The 24,146-nt window shown below is 43.5% G+C and overlaps 1 protein-coding gene across 4 annotated transcripts in view; it reads right to left on the bottom strand.

The window, feature by feature from the left end:
* Window positions 1-8,304: 8,304 nt before the first annotated feature.
* The window catches only part of AK8 (adenylate kinase 8), a 75,695-nt gene continuing 59,853 nt past the window's right edge, over window positions 8,305-24,146 (bottom strand). For 3 of the 4 annotated variants that reach the window (XM_082775925.1, XM_082775927.1, XM_082775924.1), the window contains 2 exons: window positions 11,449-11,529; window positions 8,305-8,821 (listed from right to left, as the gene is read on the bottom strand). In XM_082775925.1, coding sequence (XP_082632051.1) covers window positions 8,575-8,821; window positions 11,449-11,529 — 328 coding nt within the window. In that variant the 3' untranslated portion in view covers window positions 8,305-8,574. The remainder of the gene's footprint in view (window positions 8,822-11,448; window positions 11,530-24,146) is intronic. The other variant, XM_082775926.1, reaches the window with a different exon arrangement.

The following is a 24,146-nucleotide window of genomic DNA, read 5'->3' as shown; positions in this document are numbered from 1 at the left end:
CCCACTTTCTTTTTCCAAACTAAGCTCTAACCACTTCCTAGCTTTTGCCAGTACGCCTTCTGTTTCACTTAACCCTCTACCACCAAGAATCTTTTCCAGTGCAACTCGGTACCACAACCATTGCCCATCTACTGTACTTGCAATTGAACTGAGTCTCCCTGATATGTTGCTTTACAGAAATGGGACACACAATTAATCACTCCCAGCGGGCAGTTTCTCGTTTCATAATAATGCAGTAAAAGCAAACCAAAACAAAAACCCCAACATGGCTAACATGTTAGAGGCAAAGTTTCCACAGCTGGTCTTGGAGCCTGGTAAAGCTTCTCGTGTATAACCCTGACTTTTTCTCAAGAGATTCATAAATATGCCAATGATGTAGCATGGCTGAGCCCAGAAATTTATTCTGCTTTCTAACCGTCCTGTCAGAAAAAGATTCTTTCTGTCTTTGGCATCTAGTTCATATGGGGAGCAGGAGAATCCTTTTCAACTTCCTATGCAGCGTTAGAGGAATAATACCTCTAAAATATGTATGGTTATATGGTACAGTTGTCTTGTTAACTTAAAAAACATGTCAAGTAATATAAAATTCATGTATTTACATTCCTCAGAATATGAATTTGGACACTCCAATGTGCTGCCCTGTTTGTGATTCATGACACTTCTGTGTGTGACGTCCTCTGTAGCTATTTGAGGAAAAATCAAGGAATTGTCCCGACAGTATCAGTCTCCAGCAACGCATGTGTGGATTGGTGCCTACGTTTCCTTGATTTGATGACTATGCATATTTTCTCAGTGTTCCTTAACCTTTAGCAGGAGCAATTTTTTTTTTCAGCTAACATTAAAACACGTCAGCTGTCCTTACTACCCAGTGTTTCATGCATTAAGCATGATAGTGCTTTACTCAGAATAATATTAATATGGTAGACTAGAGCAGCATAAGCACATTCATCTGTAAAATAATCAGTCTTGTTTGTAAATAACCTTGGAAGTGATACCATAACTGTATTAAAGAAATGTTTAGTTTTTTATTGCCATGCACTGAAAATTGTGTGTCCGGGTGGAAGGAAAATGTGGATTGTGATAGTATCTAGTAAAACAAAGTCACAGTAACCTTGGTACCTAATTTGTGCGCAGTCTGAGGCAGGCACTGTACCTGAGACAGCATTTCTGTTCTCCTTCCCAGTGTTAATGAGGCTTGGGGGAAACAAAACATCTATTTTTCAGCACGAGCTGAACAGAAGGGTTAATTTGTGGTGGTAGGGGAACCATTCTGAGTAGAAGCTCCAAGACCTCATCCAGACAGTCCTGACCAGTTCTCTCAGTGAGTAAATGTTCCAATTTAGAGATTCACCTGATTCTGGAGGCAAGAGAACTTTCCAGAGCCATGTATAAAAGTTTTTTTTTTTTTTTTAAAAAAAAAAGTCAAATATAATTTTTTTGATACTGGTTTAGAGACCATAACAACATCTTGGTCTGCTGAAACATCTAGCTGACCAAAAGGCTCAGTACACTTATCACTAGATGACATCCTGGTGCTCACTTCTAGCAGTTCTTTTGATTTTCCCTAGAGATGTAATGCTTTAGCCACATAGAAGCTAGTACACCTAGCACTAATATTTCAGCATTAATGTTTATTTCCCTTGTCTTGCAAGGCAGTAGATACTCAGTATACCATTGCCCGTTTATTTAACCTGATTTATGACTGCTGGGAGAATGGAATTTTAAAGCCAGTGATGTCGGCTTTGTCTGCATGCCAATGGAGATCCTTTAGCACAAAGCTTTCACTTCTCACCCTGACCCATTCACAACGGGTAAAGAGGTATTGTGATTTATTTTTTTAGAACAATCATTGGTCCCTAAGAGTATTTTTAACCAGTGTAGACTTGAATAGAGCAGCACACCTCAGAACAGGAACATTCAGCTTCTGATGTTGGGCTTACTGGAATTTTCTGCCCAGCTACCAGCCGAGACTTCCTTGGAGAAACCTGTAATTTGTCTTGGACTCCTGCCTTCAGTTCTAGGGTTTAGTGGGGTTTAGACCCATTCCTCTTAGAGTTCAGTAGCAGCCTGCAGAGCTACAGCAGCACCCTGCTGCGTTACCCCTTCTGCTTTCCCTAACCAAAACCTTTGCTTTCATGCTGTGTATGGGGAAAGCAAGTGGATGAGGGTGGTACGAGCACCTGCTGCCAGGTCCTTGCACTATTTTGCCCTGAACAGAGCTGCCTTCCCAACTAGTACACAGTGGAGCTGTCCCATGTTATGGCCCAGTCTGGTCTGAGACACAAAGTGAAGTATTTGAAGAATAAGCCCCACAAAACCAATTTACTCACTAGGTCTTTGCCCTAAGCTTTGCAAGATAAACGAGTGAATAGTTAAAAGCTCTCAATTGCCTGACCATTTGGTAGCAAACACAAGAGTTTCTTGTGCTGACAACAAGCCTGTCACTCTTCCCCTAGTATGAAGAAATCCAAACTGTTCAACTGATTAGCAGGACAGCTCTGGGCTGGTTTTGGACAGCTGTTTTGTGCCTTGCTGCTACAAATGCCATTGTCTGAACTAAGGTGGAAGTTTGAGGTCATTATGACAGTGTCCTGAGTGTCCATACTGTATATTTCTAGAGAGGAAATACTGTGGTTGCTAGTAGATACACACAGGCAAATAAATATTTCCCTGATTTTCTTAAGTTTACTAGGTTTGATTATGCAGCATAACACCATTTATTCTAGCCTCATTGAGGGATTCTCAACATGAAAGAGCTGAACGCAAACATTTATAGTCCTAGTTAAGGGTTAATAAACCCTACTTGTGCTGTTATACCCTAAACTAACATTAACAGGAGACCTGTTTTTACAAGTTTTTCTCAAATATGAAGCCTTATTGCTTACCCAGGCTGTGAAACAGCGGGCAGCTGTGCAGGCACAATTACTGGAGCCTCAGTTGCCACCTCTGGGTATGGCATCAGAGGAGAGAACAAGGAGAAGAACCCATCCCACTCCTCAGAGCCCTCACCACAGAGCAGGCTGGGGGTAGTCACTTAAGCTGTTGCTCAATTTGACATCTTTGGGTGCAAAACACACAAGGTCAGTATAGTAGCAATATAGGAAACGTCAAAATCTGGTGCCACAGAGCACTAGCTTGTCTTATTTTTGCAGCCAGCCTCAGAGCACTGGTGGTCATGGCAAAAGTCAGATTTACAGTGAATACCAAAATTAACCAGAAGAAAAAGCTTAGAGGATCTCAGCTAATAAAGGTGAAATGCTCAAAGTAGTTATCAGTGCTATCTGTTCTCATCCCCCTTTTTGCGTTCCCTTTTGGAGCTTTCTCTATCAGGCCTGTAAACGCACAAACTACGCTTGCATTTTAGACATACACTGATGAGGGCAGGGGTTTGGCCTTTAACCAGAGCCGGTACCATCTTCTGTGTGGAGATGCCTGCTAGTTTACTGCTCCACTGGCAAAGCTGCTTCCTCTCTCCGTGTGGGTAAACAAAGACAACTTGAGCTTCAAGTGCACCTAGATTCCTGCCCTACCTACTGAAGTTGGAGGAATCATGACAAGACAGATTTTTGCCTTCTCTTGGAAGTCTCAGTCCAGGATGATTTTTCAGTTTGTAGAGGCTAGTGTGTACGTACAGCAATGTCTACAGAGCTTTTGTTTCCACTTCTCACGGAGGGCCTTGTGCACATACTGTCACTTAAATTAGTCTGTGCAATACTCCGCTCTAACTCACACAAGGTATGCATTAATACTTCACACTGGAGGTGTTCCCAGGCCCTTGGTGTCAGCTGGAACATTTTATTCCACCGCTAAATTTTATTAGTGCTGATTCAGTTTTTAGCTCTCTTTATTTGCAAGACCTAGAACTCCTGCTGGTCTGTCATCTGCGTGCATGATCTGGGTAGTGACCTCAGGAGTGTCACAGCTGCCTCTGCACGACCAGCCAGGACTGCTTTCATTGTCGCAACGCAGCAGGTACCCAGGGCACTTATTAGCATTAACTACACTACAGTTCAGAGCAGAAAGTGGAGTGATTCCCTGTGCTGTCTTAGGCTGCAGCTGAATCAATCCAAATGTGAATATCTGAGTTGGAGCATCTTCATCGCAGGAGGACTCACGCACTGCTGAGAGCCTACAGCAGGAGTTACAGGGCCATGCCAGCTCGGCAGCATTCTTATTTAATGCTAAAATTAGGAAGCCAGTCCTGAAAAGGGAAGAGTCAAGAGCCATCCAAATGGAACTGTTCAGAGAAAAGTTTGATTTAATTGCTCTGCTAATCTAATTGATCTCTTCATGCTACTTCAATTCCATTCCAGGGTGCGAGTGTTGTAGCTGGCAGACCGTGTGGTCACCAGGCTGAATGAGAAGCAAAGCTGAGTTTTAATCTTTACTTCCTGGATTCTTCCTTCGAGACTTAGTTCATGGAGGGTCTGACAAAGCTGCTGTGAATATTGATGCTGTGTATATGGCACATTTTGTACATGTGAAGCAAACCTGGATGAATGTTTTGTATACTGCGACAGTAGCATTGTAATCCTGCTCATTTTTTATTCTAAATAAATAAAGTTCGCTTTTGTAACATCTGTATTTTAAGGGACTGAATTCCTGGGAGGGACATGCAGAGTCAAGAGCTGAGACCGGCAAGAAAGAACAGGACTCAGTCCTTCATGCTTAAAATTAATAATAAAAATCTCACTTCCAGAAGGACTACACGGAACAGCAAAGTAGACCCTACGCCTTGTGAAAGTCAGACTTCTCAGCTACGGTATCTGAAAGACTTCAAGCAGGAGCTGTGGGAAAGGCCCCCACAAGGCCGGGGCCGGGTGCTGTTTGTTTCAAGGGAGTTGCACGCTGCAGGCGGACAGCTCCTTGGAGACTGTGGTAGCCCTGGGCCTCATTTGTAGACTAGAAGCATAAATGATTTTTAGCCTAAGCTGACCAAAGGCAGATTAAAGATTAGCTCTTGATTTTAATCTTTCCAGATATGAGAAGAGTTTAGACAGTTTTAGCTGTTCTGCAGATTTAATAAAGTGCTTTTCTAGATAAGTGAGATGAATGTGCCTCATTTCATTAATTCTGAGTTATTTGCAATGGAAACTGCTTGGTTAAAGCAAGTAATGAGTACTGGGCACTGCCTGTAAGCATCCAAGTAGCTGGGGCAGGGGAATAAGTACTAGTTACCTGTGCAGCTATGCATGGAGGAAGGGCGAAGCAGGAGGTCTGTAACCACGCTTTCGAGCCCGTTTTCATAGACCTTGGCAGTGACTTCCCAGTTGCAGCACTGGCAGGTTTGACTCCTAGGTGCCAAACTGGCTTGCTCCATCCTTATCTCATAGGGCAAGCAGCACAGCCAGCTGTCACCAATGCTGCAGGAGACCTTCCCGCTGCAGCACAGCTCTTAGTGGAGCTGACAATCATCTTTCCTTTTCTTCCACAGGATCAAACAGTTCTTGTTGCAGAAAGAGGGAAGTAACCCAGGAGAGCCTGCTCGTGGAGGGGCACAGATGCTTTTCTGTGCGGATTAGGAACAAGGCAAAGTCACCTTTAAGGTTCTGATTTGGACGTGGGCAGTTAGAGGGTCATAACCACAGTTTGCACCTCTGAGAAGTAGACCCTGAGGCACAGGAACCTGCTAAGCTCATCTTTGAGCTAAAACAAACCTTCAGGAACTGTGAGAACACCTCCCTGTCCCTTCCCTCCCTGCAGTCACAGCTCCTACAACACCTCATGAAGAAAGGACTGTAAAACCAGTTCCATTTAAGGCTTCTGTGCTGGCATCATCACCCAAGATGCATCTAAGCCTTAAGAGGAAAGGTGAGAAATCAGAAGGAGGCAGGGGAAAGGTCTCAAGAGCTCCAGGGCTGCCCTGCAGAGATGGTGCTGGAGGACTGGGATTCCTGCCTGGGGGCGTTCCAGCATCCTTCCACCACAGCGCACGAAGGATCCATTGTCTGGAGCAGGTGGACGTGAAAGTTTGTGGAAGAGCTGAAGGCGTTCATCTTGGTGCTGAACTGCGTAATTAACAGCGTAACATATTGCGTGTAGCACAACCTCCAAACAGCCCTCTCGGCAAAGTGTCTTCGAAAAACAGTGATAAAAGATGTCCATTTCAGCACTGGGCAGGCTGTACAATCAGTAACGTCTGCTTCCCGCTGCGTTCTCACCACCTCCTCTTTACCTTGTTTTTCTCATTGCTTAACATTTGTTTTGCCAGAATAAGATGCTAATAAAATCAAGCATAGTTACCAAATTGGTTTTTAAAGTGTTGCATTCCAATTATAAAAGCCTAATTCCTCCTCCCATCCGCTGAACCTTTTTGGTATTAACAGGCTTTACTATGCAAAGTGATGCAGGGGCTGTTTCGTTTACAGTAATTAAATGAATGTCAATTGTTTTAGTTGTTTCCGAGGGAGAGTTCTACATGAGTATTAGCATGTTCTGCTAACCCTTACGTTCTGCACTTCAGGCCTGCTGCAAACCCTTGGGGGTTGACCATTGACCTGAGACTCCGTACCCAGACATGCCAAGCGCATCTCAATGAGACGAGCTCTTTTTCTCAGTTTCTATGGAACCAGCAGAGCGGAACTAATATAGCGTCCGCATATAGATGAAAGAATGAAGAGGAAAAAGGGCTTTACAGCTAAATTAATTAAGCAGATGTACCTGTCTAATTAAAGATGCACTGTCCCTTTTGTACCCTAGCTGCAGTACAAACAGTATTTAAATACACTCTCTATCCATTTCATCTATCAAAATATTTAGTTGGAACATTCAGATGAAGGTGATATTAGCAAGATGAGCTTCCCATGTATTATTAATAGAAGGGCTCCCAATTATGCGTGAATGCTACAGCAAATCTTTATAGCAATAGCATAAAAAACAGCTGCCCGAGTAGGTTACCAAACAGCGCATTTGTAACAGGTGAAACCCTTACAAATGCCCCGGCCCAGCTTTACACCAGGGTGTGCGCTTGGGTCCTGTGCGGAGGGAGCAGCCACGGCCTCAGCCTGGTGTTTCTGAGTACAAGAGGCCCAGAGGATTCAACTTGTGCTGGCAGTGCCAGGGGAGTTGGTTTTCCTAGGTTTTAAAGATATTTGTTCTGAGATTTTTAAGGCTATCCTCAAGTCTGGAAAGTCCAATTCCCATTCATCAAACCTCCCAAAGGTTTTGAAAACCTTGACCTTAAACTCTCATTATCCAACCCCAAAATAAAACTACATCCCCTGAGCCACCTGGATAACTAGGGCCTTCCCTCCTGAATTTACTCTACAGGTGCGAGGAAGGATTTGGGCATGTACATCCTTACAGTACTCCGTGTAGACCTAGACACACATGATAAAAGATAGGAACAGAAAAGTTGTACAAAACCAAAAGGCTCCTGGAGGCCTGTACTGTCCAAAAGGAGGAGGTATGTGATTTCCACGTGTTTCCCACATCTTCCCAGATAAGAAGGCTTTAAGAAGAAAGTTGTGGCACCTCCCCATCTACAGGTCAAAAGGAATTCATTCACACTCACGTACAGAAAGAAGAAATAAAGGGAGACATAACAGAGGCATCAAACTCAGCACTGCTACAAGTCACAACAAACAACGCCCCTCCCTGAGGAAGCATTAAAAACACACATTTCCATAGCTAGTCTAAGCAAGCTAACAGCGCAGTACTTTTCATCAAGGATTTTCCATTTAAGAAAGACTTACCTGCATATTTAGGGCAACCAGTTCCAGCCAGAGCAAAAGAACGCGAGCACCAACTTCCCCAGCCACAGCTCAGCTACACCAGCCACAGCTGCAGTCAGCAGGAAATAAGAGGGGGGGGGGGGGTGCGTGGCTGCTGCAGAAAAGCCTCCAGCACAGGCTAAGAGCCTCCCTCCATGAGGAAAACAGAATTTAGTTAACTATCTGCTCCTGCAGCTCGTTATGGCCTTAATTGGGCTCTGAAAGTGATGAACCTGCAACTAGTTTCCTATAGCTCTAGATGTTATTTTCAGGTGCTCTGCGTCTTTCTGCCTGGTGGGGGAACTGCAGAACAGGGTGGTGGGGAAGGCTGGTGCACCCACAGCGTGACCGTCCTGCTGTTCTGTCAGAACTTTTCAAGCAAGTTGAGTTAAGACGGCATCCTGGCCTCAAAACACTGCAGCTCTATTTGGGAAAAGTGCACTGCAGAGCTGCAAGCTTCATTTTTCTATTTGCTGTTGTGTTTGGTTGCAGCAGACTGTCAGAGACAGACAGGCGGGCCCACGTAGTTCTGGTGGAGACCACGGAGTGCAGTAAGACAGAAACACATCTAATAGCTTTAATGATCCAAGTTGGCTGCATGGTATTACACAGTTAAGACAAAACTACTATTCGCTCCATCACAGATTCAGAAAAGGATGTTTTAATTAACGCAGGAATTTTTCCAGCTGCAGTGCTTCATACCTTAGAGCACAAAACAAAACTCCATACTTCATCTAACCTTGGGAAGCTTCAAATTTAACACAGCTTGACTGAGTTCCTGCTCCCCTGTGAACCTGCCACATCAGTGACTGGACTGCAAACATTACAGGGAAAGATTTAAAACCAGCTATCGAAGAAATAATTACAAGCATTTAAACTTCTTGCATGGAAGGGGCTTAATGATACAGCTTTCTATAAACTCGAAGATAACATGAGGATCTTGGTCAGCATTGACATAAAAGGCATCTTCATAAAACTCCTCCAGCTCCTTGACATTCCTGTAGTAGGTCTCCACACGCTTCTCTGTATTTTCTTCCTTGTCCTTAGGGTGCTGCCTGAGACGGGCTTGGATCGCCGGTGTGGGTGCTGGCCTGAATGTCGTGTGGTATCTGGAGATGAGACACAAATGTCACCGCTTCAGCTCAGTCTGAGGGCACAGCAGCCAATGCCTGAGATATTCCATGGGTTTTGCCTATCCCAGTTCCTTGGAAGCGCCTCCTTCTGCTCTAGGTTGGGGTTTCAAAACTATGACTGGAAATTGCAGGGTGAGTTATTTGGCATTCCTGCTCCCTGGAATGCTGGATGCTCAGGAGCCAAGAGTTTCTCTCGAGGTGATACAGACTGTGGGTGGTGTTTAAATACTTCACATCAGGTGCGGAGAAATCCCTATCATGCCCCATGAAGCATTCGTGGATCTGTTCCAGATCCAATCCCAATGTATCATGTTTTACTTGTAATCTTTAATTCTTACCTAAAAATAGCATCTAAAATCCCCTGACTTAAGTCTTAAAAATCTGTTAAAAATCTTAGCTGTGCACCATTATGCTGACACTGGACATTAATTAGAAAAAAAAATCTGCTGAACTTTAAGTGCTTTCTCTGCACTGAAGCAGAGTCCAAACGTAGCCCTGCATCCAGGCACTGCTGAGGGACCTGCACTTAAAATGTGTGTAAGGGTCTCAGACACTGGGGACTTTCTTGGTAAGATTCAGAAGTGCAAGAACAGGGCTGGTGTCGCCCAAACTACACTTTACAAGTATTTCCTCTTAGCAGAGATGTGGCTGAGCATTTCCAGCAAATGGCAGAAGGGCAGCTGAAGCACAGCCCTCACATGACAGCCTCCAAATCACCACTGGTATGAGTGTGAAAGACAGGTCTGCTGTAGTGTGAAAGAGAGACCTGTTTTCTCTTGATAAGCCACTGGCCAGTAGGGTTAATGCTGTCAGCACAGGTCACTGGAGAAAGTTAAGAAGACACACGTACCCTACCTCCGTCTCTGTTTCTGGGAGGATACCAGGTAGAATGTAACTCTTAGCACTTTTTTATAGTAGCTGCAGATAAAAAGAGGCTAACTCAATCCAAGATAGGTTTTAGTTACTCCCGATTCCCAAGATGCCAGAATTCGGCTTCCCTGAATCCCCAGTTGTGGGTTCATTCATTTAGTCAGCAATCTTTAGCAAGTCAGAGGATTTTCATCACCAGAGTCCTGCAGCATTGCTGCAGTCCAGCTCAGTCTGCCCAGACAGCACACACCAAAAAGTATTTTGACAATGCTTCTGTACTGCCAGAGGCTTTCAGCAATTGCTAAAAGCTCTTTTGCAAACACATATTTAAATTTCCTGCTGTAGTAATTCTATTTCTGACTGAATGTCTTCTGTGCCCTTTGTGTCTGATGACACAAGACCAGTTTATCCCTTGCCCTGTAAAGCCAATACATGCAAAAACAAGGAGAGAAGCAGATTCTCCATGTCTCTGCAGAGAGCTGCATTACAGCCCCAGCTGGTACTATGATGTGGACACAGAGTTCATTCCACATCAGGATTATTTAGAGCACAGCTGAAGGCCACCCTCTTCACTGCACTGTAGCCAGTGGTGCAGGTTTAATATAATGCCGAGGATTAGATACAGCATCTAAAACAATTCAATTCACAATGAATTTGGAAGGAATAAAACCCAGACTTTGGAAGAAGAAAGCGTGTTAACTGGAGCAGATACTGAACAGGCTAATCCTAATGATAAGAAATGCAAAGATGTGTGAATGATTTGCTTCGTACTGTTCATTTCTTCTGAACAACTGCATCACTTATTACTAAAACAAAGGGAACACTTACAGCAAATCACTGCTGCTGTCACCAGTTAATGTCACACCTAGAGTGAGATGTCTGAATAATCATGTATCACTTTGGCACAAATCCAGTATTTATGGACCTAATCTTGGAGAGCTCAGTATTTGTCTTTGATTCAACAGGATACATTTAAACATTAAGAAAATAAAATTGTGCTTTACAGTGTAAGCGTGGGGTAATTTCCATTCAAGATGTTAATCATAAAAAGAGAGGACAGGTGAAAGTTGGAATTCCTGCTCCAAGTCCAGCAGGTATTTCGGATGGTATTTCAGTGTTACTGGCTCCCCCCAAAACACGGGTGGGGACAACAGTAAACCTGAAGGTCACTGGTGAAATAAGGCAATGGGACTGCCAGTAAGACAAACTGCCACATCTGAGAACCAAATTTTACACTAACTCTGTGACTCAAACAAGTTTGCTCTACTGAGAAAGAGATGTGTTAATATCTCACAGTAGACAGAAGCAACACAGGAGGTGGGGGAAGTAAAATGCAGCAAGATTTCCATCTTCTCCAGCTGGGGAACCATCAAAATTCCCATGGGAATGTCTGAAAACCATCTGCATTTAGGCTAGGTTTCAGACATCTTCCCTCAGCATTATTTTTACCAGCCAATTTAGTTACCATTACAATGTTAAGAGCTGAGCTACTTGCTACTGCAGATTTCAGTCTCTGGGATTTTCAAATGCCCTATTCTGAGAGCAGGAGCTTGCTGCAGTCGGTAGGTGGGTTGGTACTTGAGTAGCTATGAAATTTTTAACTTTTCTCTTAAGGAATCCCTTAACATGAGTACGATATTCCTGACTTTTCTTAGATTTCTATGAAGTCTACCTGGTGCTTTCATCTTGCTGGCAGTCTTAAAAAATGTTATACATGAGACATCAGTGCTAACCTTTCCCCAGTGACTGGATCGACCCTCCGTTGAGACAGTCGTTCCATGATGGATTCATAGGGAAGATTGAAGAAAAATACCCTGTGGAGAACACAATGAGTAAGAGCATTAACATCCTGAGAACAGCACTTGTGACCTTTGGAGTATGAGCTCCTCCTTATCCTAAAGGAACACAGAAACATGGAAGTGTCCATCAGGCCTTAGTGAATCAGAAGGTAACACATGCATGGGACCTCTGTTCTCTGGCTCTTCTCCCACCTTGTTTAGTCTTCAAACCAGGAGAGCAGTTATTGTGTTTTAAAGGCAGGAGCTCCTTGATATGTGACATGAGCGGTTCTGTGAGTGGCAGGGCTTACCAGACAGGCTGGACGCCAGTGACTGAATTGCAGTCGGAGCCAATATCAGAGTCTGTCCTGGACCACTCACAATCCAGCAGCTACCTCTGATCTTTCTCTGAATCCAGCTACTCAATGCAACTGAAAATACAATCACAATCACATTCTGCATCAGGTTAATAAAATATTGCTACTGTTCCTGTATAGGACAGAAAAAGCGCCGGTGTGCCAGTGTTATGGGTCCTTCCCTAATAACAGCACAACACAACTCGGTGCCAATGAATGTTTTCCCTCTTGCTCGTTTAGCCCACTTTCACTTCTTTCACCCTTTACTCCCCACACAGCCCCACAGTGTGAGTCCTCCTGCCTCACACTCCTATCATTCATCCTTTAAAGCAGAATGAGTAATAATATTTAATACGTGTCACATTATGGTGCTGACAATCCTGTGTCCTTTCTGTTAGCGTTGATCTACAGCAAACAGCGCTGGGGCATGGAAGGCCCAGGGTGGTATAACCCACTTGACAATCAGCCTTGCTGTTGAGACTGCTAGAACAACAGTTCTGTTAATTTTATATTCTAGTTCAACAATTTGTCAGCAGAAAATTCTCAGCAAACTGCTGAGGATGAGAGGACGTGAGCCCCTGGGCTAGAGAGAGTCCCACAGCCACTGGAAGACAGCACTGCAATAGAGCAGCTCAGGACAAAGATCACATTTAATGATTCATTTGCAGCAAAACTCAAAACAAGGCTTCCTTTGAAAACTCATGAAAACAAACTCTCACCAACTGCACAAATCCTGAAGGCTGTAAGTATATCTTCCTTTATAATACACCTTCTCCTGCTGCTGCCTTCAAGGCCAGACTTCCTACTTTTGTTTTTGTCTGCCTCTCACAAAAGATACTGTATGCTTTAGACATTCACCAAAGGAACATTTTACACTGACTGGGTGGGATCAGACCAGATGAAAGGCTGAGCTTTACCTTGGCATGCACATAGCAGATTACTAGAATCCTTTGTAGGATTTAAAGTTATGAAAATCATCTCTCTTTTCAAATGTTTACAGATAATGACTTCTATTCACACTGTGGTAACAAATAACAGCCAGGAATAAAACATTCAAGATCTCGGAGATTCCAAAGACAGGAAAAGAACAACAGTTTCAACACTCTTTTATCCCTTACACTCTTAACATTTTGTTTTTCTTTGTTTCTGTTGCCCAACAATGGCACAAAAACGTGATTGTCAGAACAGGTAACATCTGATGATGTAGCTCAAGATGAATATTCTAGTAGAGAGGAACAACATTTATACAGTCATGATAATTGATACGGCTCCCTATTATATTCTGAAATAAACAAAACCACTAAAGGATTATAACCTGGCATATCAAGAGAGGTTGTCGTAATTCATAGTTACTAACTCAGAAAGTATTACGGTGTTTGAAACAGAAGAGCCTAAAAAACTCCACTTAAAAAGCTGCCAACAAAATGAACTCTGAAAGCCTTGTCTGAGCTTCCCTTCTCTTTTATATGAGACGCTTCTTATTATCCAGTCTGGTGTCACCATTAAAGAAAAGTGTAGGGGGAAGATGTGGGAGAGTATAGACATCCCTGCTAATATGGATTTTTTTCCCCTGGATGGGTTGTAAGAAGGCACGCACGATATACAGCACAAACTCCTCGTCTTACTGTCCTTCCAGCTGGAGGTGGGACGCCTCACCCCGCCGCACCGCATATCCCCAGAGATGAGAGAAAACATCGCGCCCCGGGGCTGTCAGTGTAAAATTGTTCAGAAGCATGAAAAAGATGAAGGGGGAAAACACAGACAGAACCATCAGGTAGATTTAAAGTACTTCCAATTAGAAAGCTTTATGATCATTTTGAAGGAGCCACGTAACACACACAGTCTATTATGCAGCCCCAGGAGGCTTACTTACATGAGTAAATCCACTTACATGCATGCACTCCGTGAGGTGCCAGCCTTCTGCTATTTCTGGTAGCTTCAAGGCATTTCTGAGCAACATTTCCTGTGCCCACCTGTCAGCTGCCGTGATTCTGATCACATAAACCAGCCCCTCAAACTGTCCAGGTAACACCTTTGCTGGATTTCTCTTGGAAATCCTCTAAGAAAGAGAACTGCATCCACAACCTTGATCCAGTATTTAGCGCAGTAACTGGAACAACTCCCTGCAAGTACTGGATTCAAACAGAGGTTGGCCCCTTTCACAGACAGAATGTAATTTTTTTTTTTCCCCACATAAATGCATCATCTGTGAAGCTCGCTTTAGGAATCAGCCAGGCTTTGTATGTTGTAATGTGTCACAACTTCTATCAAGGAGAAATATGAAACAGATGTCATCAGAATTGGTAGACAGGGAGGCAAGGAAACACAGCTTCATATCAAAGGATACCACATTATGCTGCTAGATTAGCATCTAGCAGCTTCTCTTTCAGAGTTGGCAAGCCGATTGTTCGGCTCTGCAACAGGTGAGTGGTGTCAGTCAGCAGCACCGAGAGGTGCTCACTGGAGAGGCTGGGCAGAGATGTACCAAGAATCCTCACCCCCAAATCACGGGCTCAGCTCCTACCTCGTGCCAACCAAAAATCACTGGAATCCAGTTCCAATTTAGTGTTTTCCGTGGGGTGCAACTTGGTAGAGCCTCTCAGCCCAGGTCTCTGGGGACAAATGTCCCCCAGGCCACCACTGAGCAGCAACATCGCTGCTAGATGCAGGAGTGAAGCCAAGCGACTCACAAGCAAAGCCCTGTCCTCTCTCCTTTGTTCACCTTCCCAGGAGAGGGATGGGAAGGTCCAGCCCGCCAGCTAGCTTTCACAGGTAATAAAGCTGTGAACACAAATATTGAAGGGAAAAAAATCATATGTCAGAATCCTGCCTCTTTCCCACTGTACTTGATATCACTTATCTAATCTATTACAGCTTTCAGATACATTACAGAGATTCAATTTAAACAAGTTAATAATTTTGATGACACCTTCACTGTGTACCTAGTCAAAGGCCCTGTTATGAGAACTAGCCTGCCTTTGGAGGACGATGAAATACGTAGGGTGTCTAAAAGCTGGAATATAACACTGCTTTCCTACCAGCCTCCTAATGTTCCAAAAGAGCATTCCCGTTGCTTCTGGCTTTGGACTAGTCAGTGTTGTCCAACATCTTGGAGGTCACCAGGGCACTGTGGTGGCTTCCCTTTGCAAATGGAGAGAGGAGAAGGTAAAAGTAAGTTTTATTTCAAGCATGATCATGAGACATTTTTGGAAAAATGTGTCACAGCCCTACAGCAAGTGAAGGAAGCTTACTGACCTCCACAGCAGCACTCCTCTAATCCTGAGCACCGCATTTGTTCCAGATGGCAAACAACCTAGTTAATCCAAGTTATTAACAACTGTCAGTGCTGAGAGTTGTCCTCCGGAGAATTTTTTGGAGGTGGTTTTCCTGTTTTGCGGATATAATGTCACTGACTCAAAGCACCTATAATGGAAAAAATGTGTTGCCATGAAGAAAAAGAAGTGTTGTGTCACTGAGCTAGGGATTAAGGCACGCTTCCCTCCCCAGACAGGTACCGAGTCACCTTCCAGGATGGCTCCGCTGCCTTGCCAGCTGCCTTCACATCTCAAGAGATCCAAACTCTGCCTGCAGGCCGTGGCCTTTCACAGGTTTTGGTCCTGTAATTTAAACATCGCCGCTTTATGAGCCTGACCTAGATGAACGATCCAGGTGTTGACTGTTCTAGACCTGAGCTATTTACTTAGGTCGGATTCTCATCCTTGGCATTTCCTATTACCTGGAACTATTTGGGATTGACATTAGTGGAAGGGAGCCCAAAGCCAAGCTGTTTTTGTAAAATTGTTGTCTGTGAAATTTGACCAAAAACGTTAAATCTAATTGAATTCATACCTTGTTTTCATTTAAGGATGAAAAGAGAACGTGGCATAATATCTGAGGCAGGATCTTGACTCCCCAGCTGGCTTTTAAAACACAGAGATTCCTGGCTTGCTTGTGGCTCCACTAGGGCCAGATCAAGCCTTGCAGTAAAGTTTGGATGCTTGAATTAAAAAAATAAAAATCCAACAAAAATGCAAACAACAACAAAAAACAGCACTGGGCCACTTTTAATGTAGCATTTAAACTTTTTTGAGTTGAAACTGCAACTTTAAAAATAGTAAGCTATTAATCTTTCCCTTATTTTCTTGACTCCTATATATCTTCCCCCTCGTAGGCAGGTACCAGCTGCCATATTCCCATTCTTCACGCTCCACGCTCTGCAAAAAAAGAGGCCCCTGCTGGCCAATTCTTGTTTAAAATTGTGCATAATTGATAGTGGCAAATCTACCCCAGCTGTGTCTAAAGCCTCTCCAGGGGCAAGAAAAACACTCTCTGTGACTGTCATTAACTACTAAATTAGCAAGTGCTCCTGGCAGTTTACAACATACCACATCAGCCTGCTTTAAGAAAAAAAAAATGGATCAGATGCCTGTGTGATCTCAAAGTTACGGCAAACTTTGCTGGCAGAACTTTGACAGAACCGCCCGTAAATGTGAGCAAAAGAGAATGGAAAGAGAGAGGGAGAGGGAGAGTAAAAGAGGGAGAGGAAGGAGAGGGAAGAAGCCAAAGTTTACTCTCTTTTCTAGGCAGACAAGTAGAAAATGTCAAGTTCAAGGCTAGAAAATGGAGTCTTTGATAGGGCACAACACATCTTAGACAGCAGGGTGGTATCAATACAGGGTTATCTGATGCTGTGGTTCCCTCTGGAGAGTAACTCTCCTGGAGGACTTAGCTCTGGCAATGCAGCGGTTACAATTTTTGTAATTGAGCTATAAAGCTGAAAAAGAAATGAGGTTGTTGAAGTGCATGGATGCAGTAGCTCTCTGAAGGGCTACCACAGGTAAAATCCTTGTGTGACCACTGGCACGAATGCAAGCTCCTCCTTTTGGCTCATAAAACAGAGCCAAAGCAGGCAGAGAAGGAAACAAGACAGTTCTCACAAAAGGATAAAAAGCCTTGGGGGGCATTATGGACTGAACTGGCAGGGAGACGAGCAGCATCTCTCACAACTTTCCTGAATTCGTCTAAACTATAAGACCCCCTGTTAAAATTGACCACATTTTTTTGGTCTTAAAGATTTCCAAAAATGCGTAAAACTACAAACCTTTCTATCACAGAAGAACAGCAAGCCAACTACAGGTAAGATGGCAGGCCTGGCAAGGATCTTTTTCCTGAGAGCCACTGAGTTATCACAGCGATATGGCAAAGCAACAAGGTACTGGTTCAAGGTGACAGGTAGAAGGAAGCACTGAATCCAAGTGACTGTTCCCAGCTAAAACCCAGGTCATCTTGTCTGTATTGACTATTTAGGCAGTCACCTGATTCAGATCAAGCAGTTCCACTAATGAATGTTCCCTTTCTTGTAGTATAGACACATCTTGGACCTGAAACCTTGGCTAAGTCTCTTCTCAAGAATGAGGGGCCCAGCCACAGGATTCGGCGCACCTTGTATCTCCATAATTACATTCTGCACCCCCAAATTCCCTCTTAAAAATTAAACTGGTTACACAGATCCCATCTACCTTTCCCCCAGTCTCGTTCAGCTGTCTTTCAGTGTAGCTATAAACCCAGTATTTTGCCCATGGGTACCCAGAGTACAAATGATCTTCTAAGGCTGCACAACCGACTGAACACGGATCTTAGTTTACTTCCTACCCTAAATGCTGCTTCTGCATCTCTCTGTGATGGATGAAATGATCCTTATCTCTTATTTATGGAAGGAGCTGTTGGGAGGTTTATTCACCAATGTCTTTCAAGTTCTGGGATATCTTCTGAGGAAAGATGCTTGCTTCTATTTTGGGAAGTAATTTCACCCTCTAGGTTTCGACCGTAAGGGAAAATACGTTGCATAAAGACTAAAACAGGTTAATCGGCACGAGCGCTTTGCTCGCTGAGTTCCTATAAGGACTCATTTAATGACAAGCAATTTGTGGGCATGGGATCTTACTTTTCAAAGGGCTGCGTTTCTGTCGAGTGACGACAAAAGGCAGTTAAGTGGGGCGCTATTCCCAGGACGTGGCTTTTGGCTAGGGGAGGATGAACAGCATCCTTTTTAGCTGCAGCCGTTCCGGTGCAGAATCCTGACTCTCTTAGACGTTTCTCACCCACAGGTTAGATGTGGTTAGATGTGATCAGATGTGGTTAGATGTGCTTGGGCTCTGCAGCCAGGGGACAGGGTCCATCCCATAGCCCACCCCAGTAGCATCGCAGCGGGTGCCGCGGTGGCTCACACGCAGGGACCAGGCGCAGGCTGGTGGGGTAGCGCTGCCTGCCTGCTTTACAGAACAAGGGGCTGGGTCTGGAGCTGGGGTAAAGCAAAGTAGCTCCACTGGCATCACGCAGGCTCACAGCAGTGAAGAACCCCAGGCCTTTTGGCAGCGAGAGCCCTTCCATGCGACGGCAGTCGGGAGAGCTACCGGCTGTGTAAATGTTACATAAGCGCGGCGAGAAGCACACGTATGCAGAGCAAATGTTCCCATGCTAGGGGCTTCGGTGCATTTTTAAATCTTCTTTTGAATCGCTTCTTTAAGGCAATATTAACTCTTTCTCTGCGTAATAAGTGGCTTGGATGCAGTACTACCTCCATGCAAAACTGCTTTACATTTCTCCCCTCATTTCTATTCTTTGCCTCCTTGTTACTCTCAGCTGTTATTCTAGCATCTTTGCATTCCCCCTGGAGTTCATTCCAGCGGTGCTTTATGAATCACAGAATAAGATGGCAGCCAGCACTGCTTTAGAGTAATGTGGCTGGCACGATTTCCACAATCTGGAAGGTTAATCAAACTCGGTCTCAGATAATCGAAAGCCTCTGCAGCCCCAGAGGCCTGAGGTCAGGAACCTGAATCTGCTCCCCCAAATGCAGACGTGTTTCCTCAGATGCTCGCAACCCTCCCCTGCATTAATGAGATTCTGCAGAGCAAATTTTGAGTGGAGCAAGAACTCCAGGGTTAAGCACTAGCAAACTCATATCAGAACGGATGCCTTTGCTATCTGTCTGCAGCTTTTCTCTAGTACCTCCCATTTCCAACAAGGAAACCTATGCTTTTCTTCCTTTTAAATAAATGGAATCAAATTTATAGTAAATGATGCTTAAACTTAAGTGTTCCTGTAAAATGCTACATTAAAGTCCCCCCACTCCCTGCATTTAAACACTAACTTTTGTTGTTGGTAGGATATTTGGTATATAAGATAAATTAAAGACCTGACACCAGAAAGTGTATGATTTGGGGGCAAGGGGAGGGAATAAAAGAATGGATTATAACGTGTCATTTTATATATGTGTCAAAGGAAACCAATTTCATAATAGGGAATAAAAATTCCCTGTTTAAATACTGTCAAATAAATCCTCAAATGTAATAGGGTTCACTTCTGGGGAAAAGAAAACTAAATCTGATTAAATATTAATGTGGCGTAGTATTAATTAAGAGAGAAAAAAGTCCATCAAGAGAACCCCAATATGTTTACTGTGTCCCCAGGAAGCTGGAAAATTTCACAATCAAGTGTGTAAATGTTCTAAAAAAGGGTCCTGAATATTTTATGAATATTTGTCATAAAACAGAAATAATAACCACTGTGCAGAGCTATTAGAATTAATATTTATGCTGCCCGCCATGAAATATTCATGGGGACAGAGAAAGGGGGGCCCGTAAGACAAGAATTAATTTACATTGGGCTTGGTTTACCCGCTGGCTTGATGTTTAAAGACGGGTTGACAAGCCTCCATATGAATCCGTCAGTCACTTGCAGCAGTAGGTGGGGTGAAGGCAGGGGGAGGCGGGGGGAAGCGGGTCCAAGCTGCTGACAGCTCACAGATTGAGTTTCTGACAGCCCTTAAAAAACCTAAACGGCCCCCCACCTTTTTTTCCTTCTTCCATTGCCCAAGGCGCTCTGTACTGCCACCGTTCATCCGATCTCCCCTTCCATCTGCTGAAATTAAGGAATTAATGAGCGCTATACACTTTACAGCGGGCCCCAGGAATGTTTACTGGTGATTAAATTATAATGCAGCCAAGCTGTATAATTCATGAACCAATTAAAGGAAGTGTTAGTTGATTTGATGGGATGAGGACGTACAAAAAGCATTTAACTAATAGGGAACCGTGGGCTGCCGGTCGCTTTGGCTTTCTCGGATTACGCGGCTAATTGCTCTGCTTTATAGGGCTGTCACAGATAGCCATACATATTTCATTGTTCTCAAATACTTCAATTGTTTGCTTTCGTGTTGCTGCTGTAATATGTAGAAGCCCAGCCAAACTTCAGTGTAGTTAAAGCACTACTCTGCAAAAGCAGGTTGCTTCGAGAGGAGGGAGGAATGCGAAGGGCAGAAGGAGAAGGCTGGCTGACAAAGGAGTAACTTAAAGCCTCAGAGTTAAATGTCACTCAGCAATTACATGATTAAAAGGTGCAACATATGATAGTCTTTTGTTTTACAACTTTTTGGACACTAATATTCTATGCTGACTTCAGCACAGAGAAAATATTGGTAAACTAAGCTGCAGGGTTTTTTTTTTAATACCGAGGAGCAGCAGAAATAGGTGGGGAGAGAGAAATGTATTTAAAAAAATCCAGCAGGAAGGAGCTAGATTGCTGTGGTTATCGAGAATAATGCATCATGTTTTAACTTACATGGTTCGATATTCTAAAATACATGAGAGATGAAGGGGGCTGATTTCCCATCTGGGAAAACACTCGGTGTCTAATTCGGAGAGCTGCTGAGTTGTACCAGCTATTCATACCAACAACTTCAGTTTATTACACAAAGAATGGAGGGATTTACCATTTCTGCTGTTTTACAAAGCAGTCTCCCCCAGCTGACAGGCCACAGGATTTGATGAAACGGATTCTCTGGATTTGAAGAGGCCTATCAGTCAAGGTACTCCTGTCCTCACTCAGAAACAGACACATTCTTCTAGCAGTGAAATTCCCAACCCATACACAGAAGCACATCTAGTGCTGACGAAATTAGGTGCAGATGAATGTCACAAATAGATGCACTAAATTGTGGTGAGACGTCGAAATCTACTGAATAAAGAACAAGCTGGGTTCGTGTACTATTTCTGTAGGTCGATGATGAAGACAGTGAACTTCTGTGGGTCCCCAGCCAGGCATATTGCCACCCACCTGAGGAACACCGTGGTAATTCTTGATCTCCTCTCTAATTTAGAGCTTTACATTTCAAAGTGTTGTACAAATACCAACTAAACGACTTTCAAAATATCCCATTATGTAAAGCTTATAATCTGGTTCATCCCCTCCCTCACATCCATTCCCTCCAGGAGAGGGCTGTGGCAAGCAGCCCCTGCGGAGCGTCCTCCCTGCTGCCTCCTCTGTCGGTCCCTGAGCCCAGGTACCTGCTCACCTCCTCCTCATGTGCTCCACCCTACAGCACACGACATGAAATCCCCTCTCCGAATCTGCCCGTCCCAGAGAATCCAAGAGGACGTGCCAGAAGCAAAACTCTGTGCAAAAACACACCAGTTTTAAGAGAGGTTTTGTTAGCTAGAGACAGCCAACAGCTGGTTCTCAGGGTAACTCTTTAAAATGTGCCAGCTTCTCTTTGACGTTCCAGTTATGAACTATCTCCCAGCCAAATGCCACAATATTAAACTAATAAAATCCATCTCTGTCCTCTTCTGCTGGAAACGTTCTGTTTTGTGTAAAGAATTACAGCAAACCAGAAAAGCAGAGAACCTCTGCAGTCCAATGCAGGTGTTCACCAGGGAGGCAAGAGACTTACACTCAGTGAATACATTTTTCTACAAAGCAGGATAACCCTTAAAAGTCCCTGAAAGAAGGTTTTTTTTTGGTCTCACTTCCTAGGACAGCACTCACAATAGCAGGGTAGGGGTTGTCAAGGTGGAAAAACGGGTGGGGGAAAAAATTTTGCACTACTAAAGAAAAAATATTTTTCATATAGTTTGACCCTCATGTTAGAAAGGCATTACACCAAAAAAAAAAAAAAAAAAAAAAAAAAAAGAGATAATTTTAGATTACCTCCTTTACTCAGAAGTGTTATATACTGATAGTTTGTTCCTAGCTTTTGGATTAACAAATGAAAAACTTTGGCTCATGATATTGGTTTAATAGGCGCTCTCTGAAATAAGGGATAATGATACCAGTTACACAGCAGGAAAACCTACCATTAACTAACCCATTGTGTGGTTGAGTAATGTTGAAATTGGATTGCCTGTTCTAGAAAACAGAAAGGTTGAATTGCTTTGGAGATAAAGTTGATCCTAAACTCACCTAAGCAGGCAGCGCCTAGGATCTGAGATCTGATCAGCCAGGTCCATATCTGGACAGTTATACACACAGCTGAAAGCCAGTATGTGATATTGGTAGACTTTGAATTAAACACCTCTGAAATTTCATTAAGTCTATTGAATGTATTTGTCAGAGCACCTGGGATAATAACTTGTTCATGTGCCCGTGCAGACAAATACAATCTCGCACCCTGGGCCCAGAACCAGTGAACTGCATCAGTGTGGGCCTTACGTGGGGGGAAAGCAGAGGTGAGACAGAAGCCCAGAAATCACTTTCTACCAATGACTGCTACCAGGAACCGTCAAAACCTGGCAATGTCAAGAAATCAGAGGCACTGCAGAAAAGTATTTTCTTTGTTGCTTTTGAAGTGCCCTGGATACAATCAATCATACAGCAAAAACTTCTATATTTTGGTTCAATGTGGAAAGGGCTATTTGCATTTCAATATGCTCAACTTATCCTGCCAATAAAAAACACGGAATCATGAAGAAGAGATCAGGCCACTGGAGTGAAAAACAAGAGATGACATCCTGCAGACCTTTCAGATAAAACAGCTCCTTGCTTGTAACATTTCTGTTGATGTCCCAATATTTCTGAATGATTGGGTTTTCAAATGAGATCAGTCGGCATGCAAATGAGCAAACAGGATCAAGACATCTCCCATATCTGATTGGATAGAGAAATTATCAAAAGCCCCTTTTTTCATATCAAATTTCCATCACAAAAGGTCAAACTTTCAACTCCCATTACTTTTGCTAACTGCATTTCACTGTGCCTGCCAGCTCATTGCTACTGCTGTTTTCAGAGGAAAAAAAAAGAGAAGTAACAAATGATAACATTTTCTCCCACATCTGTCATCCAGGATGGACAAATATTTTCTAATCTTACTCTATTTTTCTCTACAGCACTCAAAAATCCTTGCAGCCAAAACATCACTTCTAACCTGATTAGCTATTCCTAGGTTGTTTTTATTTTTCTTTCTGGTTCTCATATTTTTGAGCCTACAGACTGACAAGAGCACCAGCTGCGTTGCCAGAATGTTTGTTCTAAAATGTGGTCATTTAAAACACTTTTTGATGTGTGATTTTTTAAAATATATTTCCTTGTATTGTCTGGCTGGACCAGTGCCTAAATACTCAAGTAATGAATGTTCCAGAAAAACAAAAGACAGAGACTCGGAGCATCATTTCCTCTGAAATCCTCAGGCAATTACATTTTCCCTTGCAGCCCATCCCTGACAACAAATGCTGCCTGTCCTTCTGCAAAATCTGTGGGTTGTGTGCTTGGATCAAAACCTACTACTTACTCCTCCTCCTCATGTTATTGTACAATGAACTGATTTATGGGAATCTGGTTTTGCCCAACTTTTTTTTTTTTTTTTTTTTTTTTTTTATCATGAGAAGTAGTCATACAGCAGAAGATCTACTCAAATGCACTCAGATTACCTTGTCTTTTCCACTAATTCCACTACTTCCCTTCCTGACTGGGAACATCAGGCACTCAGTCATACAAGTAACAGAGTGCCTGAGGACACAGCAAGTATTCTCTTCTAGTGCTGTTGTGTTGCCTGGAGAAGTTACTGCCTCTGGTCCACACCCAGCTTTCTCCGGGTTGTCCCCTGGTAGAAGCTGCCACCAGGTCTGCCAGAAGAACAGTGGGTCCCTCCATGTCCCTCCGACAGATGTTTTTGTCCCAACAGCAGAGCTGACAAGTGAGTTTGTGCGAGTCTGAGGTTCCAAGGCTTTGCTCTGCCTGCTCAAAGCATTCAGCTCCTGCAAATTCAGAGAACTTACATGGCACGTTCAAAGACAGCAGTAGCTCGGAGCTCCTATGTCTCATCCACATAGGTTTAAAGCTGAATTTCGGAGCAGCTGAGATGGTCAGTTGGGCAAGCACAAAAAGATGAAGACATTAGTAGAAAGCACAGGACTCAATGTATTTTGCTGCTACTCAAAAATTCTTTCTCAACATTATCATCATTGTAGCATATATAACCCATCAGATTAGTACCTAGAGAGTTCTGCTCCTCTGATTTGC

This window comes from Aythya marila, assembly GCF_965140915.1.
Source record: "Aythya marila genome assembly, chromosome: 19".
Taxonomy (NCBI): domain Eukaryota; kingdom Metazoa; phylum Chordata; class Aves; order Anseriformes; family Anatidae; genus Aythya; species Aythya marila.
This window is presented reverse-complemented; position numbering and strand designations above follow the sequence as displayed.